At 36.2% G+C, this 13813-nt stretch overlaps 2 protein-coding genes and 1 long non-coding RNA gene across 3 annotated transcripts; 2 read left to right on the top strand and 1 right to left on the bottom strand.

The window, feature by feature from the left end:
- Positions 1–92: 92 nt before the first annotated feature.
- Positions 93–4850, bottom strand: LOC116025861. The gene is made up of 10 exons (XM_031267231.1): positions 4227–4850; positions 4008–4132; positions 3804–3866; positions 3588–3677; positions 3331–3496; positions 3031–3220; positions 1898–2736; positions 1109–1705; positions 965–1030; positions 93–448 (listed from the first exon to the last, which is right to left on the bottom strand). The coding sequence occupies exons 1-10, from the start codon at positions 4833–4835 to the stop codon at positions 341–343; spliced, it is 2853 nt and encodes a 950-aa protein (XP_031123091.1). The 5' UTR covers positions 4836–4850; the 3' UTR covers positions 93–340.
- LOC116025862 lies at positions 3038–5585 on the top strand. Its single transcript, XR_004099738.1, has 6 exons — positions 3038–3166; positions 3272–3409; positions 3503–3689; positions 3855–4017; positions 4576–4955; positions 5251–5585. It is a non-coding gene; the product is annotated as an uncharacterized LOC116025862 (long non-coding RNA).
- A 4075-nt stretch (positions 5586–9660) lies between these two features.
- On the top strand, positions 9661–12830 carry LOC116024604 (exosome complex component RRP45A-like). Its single transcript, XM_031265537.1, has 7 exons — positions 9661–9952; positions 10501–10710; positions 11019–11114; positions 11202–11316; positions 11458–11538; positions 11641–11829; positions 12153–12830. The coding sequence occupies exons 1-7, from the start codon at positions 9816–9818 to the stop codon at positions 12552–12554; spliced, it is 1230 nt and encodes a 409-aa protein (XP_031121397.1). The 5' UTR covers positions 9661–9815; the 3' UTR covers positions 12555–12830.
- The last annotated feature ends 983 nt before the right edge of the window (positions 12831–13813 follow it).

The following is a 13813-nucleotide window of genomic DNA, read 5'->3' as shown; positions in this document are numbered from 1 at the left end:
TTCTCTCGCGAGACCGGCGATTGCGGTTCGGGCCAGTCTATTAAAAGTTCTGTTTAATATTGTGATTGATAGTATACTTGGCGTTTTCTTTGTAGTTAATAGCATTGGTGTTTCCTCCTCGGTATATTATAGTATAAACACTAGTATGTTATATGTTTCTGCCTAACTAGCCACAGGATTTGGTTCCTTTCAAGGGAACAAAATTGTAAACCTATCTGTGCTGGAACTGTTGCTATTGTAAATATGTACAGCTGAGGATCCATGAAACTCCATGGATTTTTCCCTATTTTATTGTAATTCTGTATATCCTGCAGTTATTGTGAGTGTATGTTTTTTGCTTTCATGATGCCAAAGCAGTCCAAAAGTTTTCTGTGCATTGACTTGTGGGGGTGCCAATGGTATGTGACCATCTCCAATCCATGCCTCCTGCTCGCCTCATTTCTGCCAACTGTAATGAGGTAATGATGTTAGTGATCTTTTATTCTTGTCCAAGACTCCAAGAGTGTGACTGTGTGAGTCTCCAGTGTTGAAATTATGTTTGTATCTCATATGATTGTTTTAGTTTTAGGAAAGATTGGGTTTCAAGAGAAACCCGCAGCTACTATCCAAGAGTATGCAGCAGGTAAGTCCTACCTTTGTGACCCTAGCCGGCAAGTCTAGGTGCCCCCACTTTGTGGCTCTAGTCGGCAAAGGATCACAAGGAGGTAAACCAACCTAGGTTGCTCATAGTTGATTGACTAAACCAAGAAGAAAGCTAATAGACCGCTCATGCTGGGAGTCGAACTTGTAACCTTGTGGTTACCAAGTCATTGGCTTGACCAACTTGGCTGGAGTTGCTCTCATTGTTTCTGCTATTTGTTTGAATTGATAGTGGTGCAGGTGCATAAAGTCTTGCAGTGAGAAGAATAACTGGAGTTTTGCAGGCAGTTTAGAGGGAGTTTTCAGATAGTTTGTGGTTACTTACTCTGCCATCTCTCAGTTCAAATATGACTGAATCTTCAGTAAAAGCAATTGGTCTTGTAGATGAAACCTGCTCATGAATCAACATGAAGTTACAACAATTTTGGAGTTATTGTGATAGCTGATCAAAAGACTAAAAGAGTCTAACCTTTGTGTCACAGTGTTTGTTGGAAGGATGCAGATTTCCTTCAAACTCTGGTGTTCTGGCAGCAAAATCTTCATTCCTACAAGTTCCTTTCTGTTTTGACTTATCTGCAGCCTTATCTTCAGGTATGTATGGGAAGCCACAGTCCCTCCACTGCCATGTGCCTTGATCAAGGAGCCTAAGGTACACTCTTCCATTTGAACCTATTAAAAACAGCTGAGAACCTCGAAAGCATGGCCCAGGGGAGCCAACCAAAGTTACGCTTTGGTCTGGGGTTCCATGTTCCACCCAATTCCAGCCATCCAATGAATTCCAATTGTATTCCACTAGTCCTCCATCCTCTGAGAGCATGAAAAGAGAACCCTTCGACGAGAGAGGTGATGGCCTCATTGCGGTTCCAGTCACTTTTGAGAGAACCAAGTGTTGGGACTGTAAGTGTTCATGCCACAGTTCAGTAACTTTGTTGTATTGATATAGTCGCCCGTTACTTCCAATGACAAACACTATGTTCTCTCTGAAGATTTCCCGGTCTACTATGCTTGCAATCTTTGTGTTTGGTGGATTCCTGCAATCTTTCCATTTGAACTTTCTCAATGCAACCTGCACAACAACTTACACTATTTAGCACTCTATGCATTACTTACTATTCAAGCACAAGTAGGAATTCATTTACTGTGAAATGATCAACAGGGATGTTAGCAAAAATAGTTGCCCTTAGTATTATGTTTGTCTGGTTTTCTATTCTCCTGACTTACAAACCAGATAACTGAATCTACTATTTATGCTCCTTACTCTGAACTGTAGTAACCTTCCAGCTTTGCTGACAAAGAAGAGTGCATCTTCGAGTGTAGCCCTTGGAGCTCTCCCTGACAGGCCATCCCATGGAGGGCCACTGGTTATCTGGCTTCCTCCTCTCATGACAGTACAATCAATCCATGCAAGTTCACTGTTGGTTCTCTCTCTGATAAGTAAACTTCCTTGCTCATCTACCAAAAACAAGCTTCCATTATAGCTTCCAAGGGCACCTTTCATAGCTGTAGATTGATCATGACTAAGCCAGAACCACACATTTTCAGCATTCAGATACTCGAATGTCATGCCATCTTCTGTGATGAGGAAGAAGGATTTGCCTTCGTGCATCACACGAAGCCGGAAATTTTTGTTGATCCAGTTGTCTGGGATATTGTAATCTTCCAGAGGAGTGGCACTGCTAGTGCCTGATGTAATGATTGGTAAATAGTTTTGCTGTGATTTACTACCTTTTCTCCTCCTAGTTGTTGGTGTTCTATGATCTGCTTCACTAGTGTCATCTCTTATTCCTGAAATGCAGTTTGAGGGTCCATTTTCTTCCGTGCAATACTCAGCATTCCATCCTTCGGTCTCTGGAGCATCTAGTACAGACCACACGTATTTCGGTGATACTTTTCTTTTAGTGTTAACCTGATAATTTGGGCCAATATTTTCACCACCAATGCCAGAGAAATGCAGCTCCCCCAGCCTACCATCATCTAGTGGGAAAATTATTCTGCCAGGTTGCAATTGTACTCCTACAATACCTCTTGCTGCTTTGGCATCTGAGGGATGCATATGATTTACCCAATTGTCTGGATTTTCATTCTCTTTAGATGTGCCTGTCTTCATACCAAATATTTTAATTTCAGCATATATTAACTTTGTAAGACAGAAACATATGAGTTTATAAGGTCATGGGTTAGACTAGCTAATTGACTGGATTCAGTCTTTTAGTGTGGTTTGGCCCATGTGTATTATAGCTCAGTGGAGTAACCTTGGTCCAACCTTAGATTATAACAAACTTCATTTTTGTTCTGAATACAGATGAAGAAATTTTCTAATTTCCTTCTGGATTCTGCAGAATCTGCATGGATTCCATGTCTGTTCAGTCCTAATAAATATAAAAGATGTACCTGAATGAGTCGGAAGGCGATATTCCAATACATTTCCAGTTGCAGTTGTGAGAAACAGTGAATATGCATTTTCATTTTGATTGTCCTGACCAACACATGTGATGGATGTTAGAGAAAGATCCCTTGAACTTCCATGGTAAATCCATTTCCATTTCCTTTGCTGTAACCTTCTCTCTGTCAAGTTCCCACCCTTCAAGCATTTGCAGTTCAAATTGGTTAAAAAGTATTTTCTTTGCCATAGTTATGTTATTGAGATGCACGGCATTGGCAATGGATCGAGTCCAAAGAAATCAAAAGTACCTTACTCAAGAGAAATAGAGATGAAGATTGAGCTCCATTCAGTCCATGTAAAGTGCAGCCTGTGGAGGGTCTCAACAAGGTGTCTTGTGTGGAAGCTTCTTTGTGTATGTGTTTCTTCCACGATGGCTTCGAGTTGTGATCGAACTCATAAAGATCACCGGTTTTGCTGCAGGACAACACCAGATCCAAGTTCAGACACGAAAGGAAAAATTCAGCTTTTGCACAACACTCCAAATCAGTGATTCAAGACAGTTCACCTAATAGTGAAAACTACTTCAGGTCTAAATGCAGCAGCATCAGCAATAGCTGCAACATCTGCACCAGCCGGTCTGCCATGATTCTTCCACCTAAACGTCCAAGTAGGAATCAGTCCTTTTCATTAATCTGAAATGTATTACATCAATATGTGCCAATAAAACTGAGCTTGATGCATAAGTGCAGGTGGAAGGGTCTTGTAGTTTACAATTTTTTACCTTGGGGGATTAACCTCAGTAAGTTCTATTAATGATCCATTCTTGGTGCAGAAATATATTCTCCTGATTGTGGGCGATGGGGAGCAAAATCAAGGCCTTGTTAGCTGACAAGTTTCTGCAGTTGCATAATTCATGTGTTTTTCCACCAGATAAATTTTATTGACAACAGAAAGAAGAGCACAAACTCAAAGTGCTTTTACTCACTTCTTCTCAGGTGAGACAACTCCTGAAACTAGTTGGGTTGCAGAACAAGGCTCTTTTTCCTTAATCATTTTACAGTTAGGTGAAAAATCAATCCAAGCAGGCTGCGAGTTTTCATCCAATTGCATCTGATGAAAACCGAGAAATTATGCTATTCAATATTGTTTCAGAGATTCAATTCAAGTTATGTATGGTAGTATGGTGAATTGGTGATACACATACCTGATACAAAACTGCAGCCTCTGATAGAGCAAGAATGGTCTGATTGACAATGAAGACAGAAACTGCATAGCCTGCAGAGACTGGCAATTCATGGGGTGCTATCACCCACTGCAATCCATTCCAGAACCTCTCATAGATTGATCCACTCTCACCAGTCACCCATACCGACGACTCGGACATTTTCCTCAAAGAAACTCTCTTTCTGAGAGGCAGTAATGGCTCAGGAGTCTCCTCTGGCCCATCTTGATCCATCTTTTGGTCTGACTGTTTCTGCACATGCTGCTCAGTCTTCTTCTTCTTCCTCTCCCCCTCTATTCTGTTGACTTTTGTGCACTGATTGTTGACACAGGAAACAAGATCATAAGGCAGTTCCACTTCAACCCAACTCTTTGATTGCTCTTCAAACTCCCAAAACCTGTTGGTTTTCTGCTTGAATTGTCGATCGGCTTGCCTCACATACTCATGCACCAGCCAAGAATCAGAACCAGAAACAGAAACAATCAGATGCCACAGAGAAAGAATGATGGAGATGATGATGAAGAATAAGGGGCAGAACTTGAACATAGTTTTCGGAGAAGCAGGCAATAGGACAGACCATGCAGACATCATACATAGGACTAAGATTGGCAGATATAGTACTGGAGGACATCATGCTTGGTCTCTGTACCTGATGGAGCCATATGGGCCATAGCAGAAAAGACCTCACTGCAGCCCCTCAAAGGACATCAGGTACCATTTTTTTTTGGCAATATAGCATGGATTCAGTCTTGGCAGGGCTTTGGGGGCAAGGGAGTGGGGTAATTAAGAAGCTAAGAAATTGTGGGGAGAATTTGGGGGTTTGGCAGATGCTCAAGGGTCCCAAGGTTTTCCATATGTGCATGCTATAACTACATCTGCAACTACAATCATTGACTTTTTCTCAGCTCCTTCATGGTAATTGTGACAGCTCAGTAAAATTCTTGATGGGGGTAGTTTAACTCTTTTTATTTATTTATTTATTATTTTTATACATTAAATTTCCCAGCTTACGATGGAGGAGGTAAATCACTAGTCACCCGGGTCTTCATCACCTTTGATCGGTCAAAGTCCCCAGTAAGATTTGAATCCTCACTCTCCGTTAGAGTAAACCTTTAAAGTGATTGGTCGAACTAACTGAGCTAGCCTTTTGTAGGGCCTGTAAACTGCTTATAATGTGCTGGTTGGTTTTCTTACCTGCCAGATGACTTCTAATTAATGCCTATTTACCCCTACTTATATATATATGTTTTCACCCGCAGACCAAATTCTAATACGTTTATGCAACATGAACATAGGACCGCCACTCTGAACTTAAAAGCCAGCAGAGGGTTGGTCTTGGGTGCTCCAACATCGAGATCACTGGTTTGAACTCTCGATCTTATGTTTAAACTCTTTTCACGTCTTTAATAGTTTAGTATTGATTTAATGCTTTGATTTACTTTTTAAAATTTGTTATGTCTAGTAAACGAAAATAATTTGAATTTGGTCAATTACGTATAGTTAAATGCCCGAAAATATTAGTGAAATTAATTTTTTTAAAAATAATACTCCGTATAAGTTTAATTTGCTCTTTTTATTCTAAGTGGTTTCATTTTCTGACAGGCAATAAGTAAATTTCTATTGCTTGCCGTATTTTAGGATTCTTATTGACTTTAGCCATAGACTATTGTAATCCCTCTACATAAAAACTATTTATTTTTCATACAGTGAAAGTTAATTATAGAAAGAGAAAATGACAATTTTTGTTTGTAAGTGGCTATATCAATACCTTAGAGCAACATCATTGGTTTCTTTTGTGAATTTTTTGTCAAATTTTTTCATTGCTAGAGGAAAGAGGAGAGAGTGTAAGATTGTTCTACAAATGAAGTTTTTGAACTTGGTTTTGAGATTATTTTTTTTTACGGATAAATGTGAGTTACGGTTACGAAATATGTGTGCGTTAAAAGTTGGTGACAAATTTTGCTCTCTCCTATTGGCAATGTCTTTTCCCGACAAAAAAAAATAAAAAAATCCAAACCAATGAGTTTGCTTTTAAGAAATGAGTTAGCTATTTCCTTTACCTTTACATAAATTCAGACCAAACAATACAAATAGTATAAGCACAATAGCACAAATCAGTCCACCAGGAGGTTATCAAAAACATGAATACCTCGTGGTAGGTTATCAACAAATTTTGGATATATATATATAAAGCTAGGCCTGAGGATGTGAATATATTCTATATATCAACTTGTGATTGTTTTCTACCATAGAACTGAATACTTATTTTTGGTTGGTGACGATGAATTTGGTTGTCATTTATTATGAGGATTAGTTTGACAAAAAGTAATTATCAGGTGAGGTAGATGTGACTAATTTTATGTGCATGCAAGTCATGAGGAAGAAAATAGTGACATTTTCATTTATTTTTTTCTATTTTTAAAAAATTTTATAGTGAGATGTGGCTGTTGAAATTTGACATAAGAGATATTTTATTATTGTTTTGAGCAAGTGCATGATGCATCAAGAATCCATTATCCTCCATGCTTATACATGCACAGTGAATCCTTTCTTTATCAAAGCAGCCATAGCTTTTTTGCCTCTTGGCAATTCTAAAGTTCCTATTCCCCTATAATGGGGCCTTTTTAATAATTCTTAAAGTTGCTTTTTTCTCTTTTTTTTTGGTTGAGTGACTATGGAAATTTACATCTATTACTTGACAGTGTATATTAGATAAACTTTACTTCTATGTAACAGTTTACAAATCACAAATCACAGAGGGTCAAACCGTACTAGGAAGACCCCGTGCGACAGACTCAGGTATGAAAATCGCGTTTCACCCACTTGGACACCCTTTCCGGGACTATTTATGTGTCTATTTATTTGGAGTAGTTGGTAAATGGGTTGCTAACTAACTGCAATGTTAGGGATTTGGGCCATGGTGGGGTACTAAATCCGCATAAAAAATGTAGATCAGTCAATTTATGAATGATTAATGAATATAGAGGGTTAATGTCGCATTATGGTTGAGGTGAATGTTCGATGTAAATTTAGGATAGGAAAACAACGTTTTTCTTCCTAGTAAGTTGTAATTAAATTTAGTTTATTACACAAAGGAAGAGGCTGGTATAGGGAGTGCTAGAATTTCAAAATTTGTTTTTAGCTCATTTTTTATAATCATATTTTATCACATTTTTATATTATGTGAAATTTTCTAGAATGTTATATTATTTTAAAATACTTTTTGAATCAAACACTCTCTAAGGATTAGTTGATCGGTAGGAGGGTTTTAATCAAATAATTTTAAAATTATTAATTAATTATAATATAATAAAATAACCAAACAATATTTTTTCTTAAATATTTCATTTACTATTAGTAGTGCTTACCCCCACCCCTACGCAAACCCCAGAGAGAATTACGTTCCAATTGAAAGATATAGTTAAAAAGCTGAATTTTGATAAAAAGATATAGGGCCCATATGTGAATACAAACAATTTGGTAAAACACATATAACCACGTGTTCTAAAAAGGGCGATTGAGTGAGTAATATATAATTATTATATATTAATGTTATAGATTTGATTTTTGTTAATATTTTATTGATCAATTTAGTCATACAAGGTCTTTCTGATCCTATTAGTGATGTTTAGTGTTGTTAGTTTGTCTTAGCGGGACAAGATTCATCTTTTTGAGTGACTAGAAAAATTTGCAATCACTGTCCGATAGTGTGCACAAGGTAAACTTTTGACTTGTGAACTTAACTACTAAAGCACTATTACTTTCATTGACTTGGTTGCCCTATTAATCCCCTACATATATTATTTGATCAAATATATTAGGGAGTATAATAAATTTGGTATGAAATAAAATAAAGTAAGAGATCCGTGGAATCTTGGTATCGGTCATGTCCGTTCACTAATGGAATCTTAATATCTTATCTTTAAATAATTAAATTCTCCGTATAACATGTGGCCCCCCAATGTATATATGTATTCCGTGTTTCATGGGTTCTGAGATTCTTGCTTAGACACCCCTATAATTTCTTATGTTCTCTTTGGAATCCTTTTCGGGTTTGACTATTACACATCAGTCCCTACCATAGTACCATACTACCATGGTCCATGTGGACCATGTACCATAATAATAATAATTTGTTAATTTAATTAAGTAATTATTTATTTTATCATTATCATTTCGATTCTAATGTTTGAATCAAACACACCCTAACATAGCAATCATTATTGTATGGACCATGGTCCACATAGCTGTGTGGACCAAAATAAAAAGTACATTATTTTTGTACTGAAGGTACATTATTTTTATACTGTAGGTACATTATTTTTGTACTGAAGGTACATTATTTGATATATACGGTCAAATAATATACCTACAGTACAAAAATAATGTACCTTCAATATAAAAATAATGTACTTTTTCTTTTTGGTCCACACAGCTGTGTGGACCATGGTTCATGCAATAATTTACCCTAACATAGTTTGTAGACTTTCTATTCTAATAAATACAGTATATTTTTAAATTAAGTTTTGACTAATTTGAAATCAAATGCTATTAATTTGGGCTATTATTTGGCTTTATTACTTTGGGCTGGGGAAGATATTGAGTCCATACTTTTTGGGCCAAAGGCTCAATAGATTGGGCTTTTGCAATAACTCTATATTTTAAACACGAACACACATAAAGATGATATTTTAAAATAAATACAAGATGTGTTTTTTGTTGTGAATTGATGTGTCTTCATTTATATAATTCTGTATATTATGAATTTCAATTCCATAAAGTGTATGTGTATTATGTTAAGTGTTTATGTATACTCAGTTATATAATTCATTGCATTATGAACAAAAATTATGTACTCCCTCTGTCCCATTTTACCTGTCTTATTTACTATTCATTGGTCAAACCAACTCTTTCTTCATTGCTTATTTTCTTTAGTAATTTTTTATTATTTTTAAATTTAATTTTTTGTGTTTAATAGTACTTTTGATGTAGTTTTTAAATATATAAATTTTATATATTAATACTAAAGTTAATATTATGAAAAATTGGATTAAAAATAACTTCAGTCAAGTCTCGTTAAACGAACCAGACAACCAAAATAGGACGGAGGGAATATCTTATAGAGTCAAATTTTATATATTAGACCAAGGTCCACAATTACTGTAGATCCTGATCCACAATATAACGATTGAGCAAGAGGTTAATTGCACTTTTTTTCTAAGTTCAAATATCTAATTAAAACTTTTTTTTAGTTTGATAACTTAATTACAGATTCATATATAGTTAAGGGCTTATTTGATCTTTTACCTCTAAAATTTCTCTTCAAATTTTAATGGGGCTAACGCCACAAACACGTGGCATGAAACGGAATGTGACGCCGTCAGTCGGATATTTAAGCTAAACCCAAAATTATTGGCGGGGAACTCCCAGTCATAAACCCTAGCTGCCTAGCACGCTTTCTCCTCCCCGGCGAGCTCCGCCTAACTGCTCGGGGATTCTTTCTACTTTTGAGTGCTTCAGTCGTAATCGAGTTCTTATGTTCACCATTGTTTTTGATTAGATATATGTAAAATGGAGCAGAGATTGGCTAATTCCTGGAGGTTGGCTGTGAACGACAAGCAATTCATCGAAACCGCTTTGGTTTCCGACCTCAGAGTCGACGGCCGGCGACCTTTCGATTATAGACGGCTCACTATCAAGTTCGGCAAGTAAGAATGTTACTTACATTCTCAGTTGCCTTTTATTTTGATTTTATTCAGTATTGAGAATGTGGTGTTATTAGGCACTGACGTACAACTATGTAGTATTGTAGTGAGTAGTGATCTTGATATGAATCTGTTCGATGGACTGGAAAATCTATAGTCTTGTATAGGAGGTCAGCCTTGAAATCTGAGTATTGAAATGGAGTAGTGTTAAAGTCTTACCACATTTGTTTGTTTGTTTTTTTTTTTTTTTTGGTTGGTTGGCTGTATGTTACAATGAAATTTACTCTAGCTTGGAGTTTTCTACATAAAATTTTGAGATTAATGGGAGTTCGTGGCAGATCACAGTAATTAAAATTACTAGCCCTTTGGATAGTGTAGAACATATTCCCAAAGTTTCATGGTTACAGGATAGAAATGAAGAAATTATATGTCAATATGTGGATAGTTTGCATAATGGGAATTTAATGTATGACATATAGTTGCTCAGAATGTTATTATTCTCTCTATTTTATTGTTTCAAGTCATTAGCCATCAGACTGTTGAATGTGCAGAGAAGATGGCTCATCAGAGGTGCAGCTGGGGCACACACATGTGATGGGAGTTGTTACTTCTCAATTAGTGCAACCTTATCGTGAAAGACCTAATGAGGGGACCCTTGCAATCTATACTGAGTTTTCTCCAATGGCTGATCCTTCATTTGAGGCAGGCCGTCCTGGAGAGGCCGCTGTGGAGTTGGGACGCATAATTGATCGTGGATTGAGGTAATTTTCTTTTAATCTTCTCTTAAAGAAGTATGACATGATCTTGGATAGTAAGAGAACTATGTTGTTGAGGTGCAAGATCTTGAATTACAGATAAACTAAAATATTTTAGGAAGAATAAGCAATGAACATTTGTAAAGAAGAAGGTTTTGATGTTTGATGTAATATGTTCACTTTTCTATTAACTTTGTATTTGATTTAAGGTTTTCACACCATTGCCTAATGGATAATTTCCTCAAGTAATATTGAAATTCTATGAGAGTGTCATGAACTACTCGAGTATCTGCTAATGAAGATTGAACATGCAGGGAAAGCCGAGCTGTAGATACTGAATCTCTATGTGTTGTTGCTGGGAAATGGGTTTGGGCTATTCGTATTGATCTTCACATTCTAGACAATGGAGGGTAAGTTGTAATGTGTTTATGACTTATTACATTTGTCTGACTCAAGACCTAGAATCTAATTATTTTTTCCCCACTTTCTGAGAATAGGAATCTTGTTGATGCTGCCAATATTGCTGCGTTAGCTGCTCTCTCAACATTTCGTAGGCCTGAATGCACCTTGGGAGGAGAAGATGGTCCGGAAGTGATAATGCATCCACCTGAGGTCTGCTTCTTGGTTTTGCTCCTTCTCCTTACTATTTGAAAGCTACCAATTTAAATTTTTGTTCCCTCACCATGTTTTAGTCTACTTGATTTGTTTCTAAAAGAACTTACATTTGAGTTGTGTACTTGTTACACCCCACAGGTTACGGAGCCCCTTCCTTTGATTATACACCATATGCCTATAGCAGTCACCTTTGCATTTATCGGTAAAGAGAACATTGTGGTAAGCTTAGATAAAACACCCCCCAAGTTTTGACTCAATTAGGTGCATTTATGGAGATTTGGTTGCTAATTTATTTCTCTTCCATTGTACTGGGGCCCCCAGGTGATAGATCCAACTCACTTTGAAGAGGCTGTAATGGGAGCTAGAATGACTGCCACCCTAAATGCAAATGGTGATGTTTGTGCAATCCAAAAGGCTGGAGGAGATGGTATTGTGCAGGCTGTTATAATGCAATGCCTACGCATTGCCTCAATAAAGGCTTCAGATATAACAAGCAAGATAAAGGATGCGGTATGTGATAATTTGTTAAGTAGAAACCTTCGGCTTCCATAGTTGCCTAAACACTTTCTTACAGATAGGTCCTATGCTACAGGTTATAAATCACTTTTATAGTGTGAAAACAATAAAATAAATTTGCTGCTAGATTTTAGTTCAGTGGAATTGGCTGGGTTTGAGATGTTTTAGAGTCACTGTATCTTACTTAGCCTTTTGGCAGGACTATTCACCCCTCACTCGCTCTCCTTAGAGCTTTCATACTATATCCACAGTAGGTCCAAAACAGCAGAATACTATCATCTTTTAATTTTATTTGCATTGGCATACATAATGTGCAGGTTGAATCATACAACACAGAAAGGGCTCTTAGAAAGATCAAGCGGCATAGACCTGCTATTGCTGCAGTTAATGTTAGTGATCATGGTCATGGGGGAATCAACGATTTGGCTAAACAAAATAGAAAAGAAAGGGTAAAATCAGAAGAGTGCAACGTCAGTCAGGGTAATGACATGGATGTTGAACCGCAATCTTCAGAGTCAGATAGAAGTAGCGGGGGAGTTGGAGAAGATCAAAACATACAGGCAGATCCTCCCGAGAAGTCACATGCAGATATTAATTCAACAGCTTCATTAATGGTGGCACATGGAAGTGCAACACCAACTGAAAGAGACAACACTTCGGTAGATGCTGTAAAACCTAAGCGCAAGCGAAAGAAGAAGAAAGGGTCAAATGCAAATTAAAGGATAACTGGAGTCTTTCGTCTCCAAGGTTCTTGATTAAGTGCCCTCTTCCCTTGATCAAACTTTGCTTTACCTTCCCCTCATCCCATCTGTTCCATAGTCTTCCAGTACTCTGTATTATTTACTTTGGTTCTAATGCAGTATGACTTATTCTGTAGTGGAGATCAATTTCTGTGAGTCACTGTATTTTCCTTTGAGATACTGAAATTGCAAATTCAAGAAGAATATGCATTTTTGGCAATACCTTTTGTTATTTATTACACAATTTTAAGGTGATTGTTTTCATGTCTTGTCTGAAGTGATGTAATTTGAAATATTTTTATATTCTGAATCACAAACGACTTACAAGTCAATCAACATACTTTTTTAGGTATCGTACAAATTCGTAAGAATTGCTTTACTATTTTATATAAAGTACTCAATTTGAAAAGATGTTAACAAATATTGTATTTAGTGACTTTTATATATGATAGGACAAACTGTGACTTTTATATATGATAGGATAAATTGAGTTGAAAAGTTGTTGACAAATATTAAATTTGTGATTTTTTATACGAGAATCATGTTTATTCATTAGTCATATGTAATTATTTATGAAAATTATCATTACTAGTATTTTCGCCCGTGCGTTGTACGGAATGGATTTGTTATAATATTTTAAGATTATTTGGATCGATATACAATTATATAAATTATAACATCGAATATTGTATAGCGCAATTGATAAAATTGGTTGGATCAATTATGTTGTCTGGTGTTTTCCTTGCTTGAATTAGAGCAAATAATTGTTCAATTACCGGTGCGATGCACAAATAAATTTTTTATTATATATTTAGATAATAAAAATAAAGAAAATTATTTAAAAAATTCTAATATTGAACGTGTACATTTATTTGATTATAAGATTAGTGCAAAAGTATATGAAATATATATGACTTGTTTGTCTACAATTATCTTAAAAAGATCGATATGTAATATGACTTATGTAATTATATTATTACTAAAATAAATATGAGTGTTTATATATGACTTGTTTGTCTACAAGTTCTCCGAAGAAAGAAAAAAAAAATTGTAATGCTCTCCAGGTGCAAATATTAAATATGGCTACAGTGTTCACTACAAAATGCCAACCACCGCAAAATTTACACAACCTTTTTTCCTCTAATTCATAGAACAAAATTCGGCCACGATATAGTCACAATCTGCTCTCCCTAATTTATATACACTTTTAAACTTAATAGCATTTACCTGAGAGTCAT

The sequence above is a fragment of the Ipomoea triloba genome, chromosome 7, assembly GCF_003576645.1.
Source record: "Ipomoea triloba cultivar NCNSP0323 chromosome 7, ASM357664v1".
In the NCBI taxonomy this organism is placed as follows: Eukaryota; Viridiplantae; Streptophyta; class Magnoliopsida; order Solanales; family Convolvulaceae; genus Ipomoea; species Ipomoea triloba.
The sequence above is the reverse complement of the archived record's forward strand: the minus strand, read 5'-3'. Positions and strand labels throughout refer to the sequence as shown.

Bases quoted from the DNA above. Each gene is read 5' to 3' on its own strand.
- LOC116025861 (XM_031267231.1), bottom strand. From the start codon at position 4,835: ATGATGTCTGCATGGTCTGTCCTATTGCCTGCTTCTCCGAAAACTATG. The intron at 4,133-4,226 runs GTATGTGTATCA...GGTTTTCATCAG, and splicing joins AGGCTGCAGTTTTGTATCAG to ATGCAATTGGATGAAAACTC. The intron at 1,706-1,897 runs GTAAGGAGCATA...GTTGTTGTGCAG, and splicing joins GAAGGTTACTACAGTTCAGA to GTTGCATTGAGAAAGTTCAA.
- LOC116024604 (XM_031265537.1), top strand. From the start codon at position 9,816: ATGGAGCAGAGATTGGCTAATTCCTGGAGGTTGGCTGTGAACGACAAG. The intron at 10,711-11,018 runs GTAATTTTCTTT...TTGAACATGCAG, and splicing joins ATAATTGATCGTGGATTGAG to GGAAAGCCGAGCTGTAGATA. The intron at 11,539-11,640 runs GTAAGCTTAGAT...TGGGGCCCCCAG, and splicing joins TCGGTAAAGAGAACATTGTG to GTGATAGATCCAACTCACTT.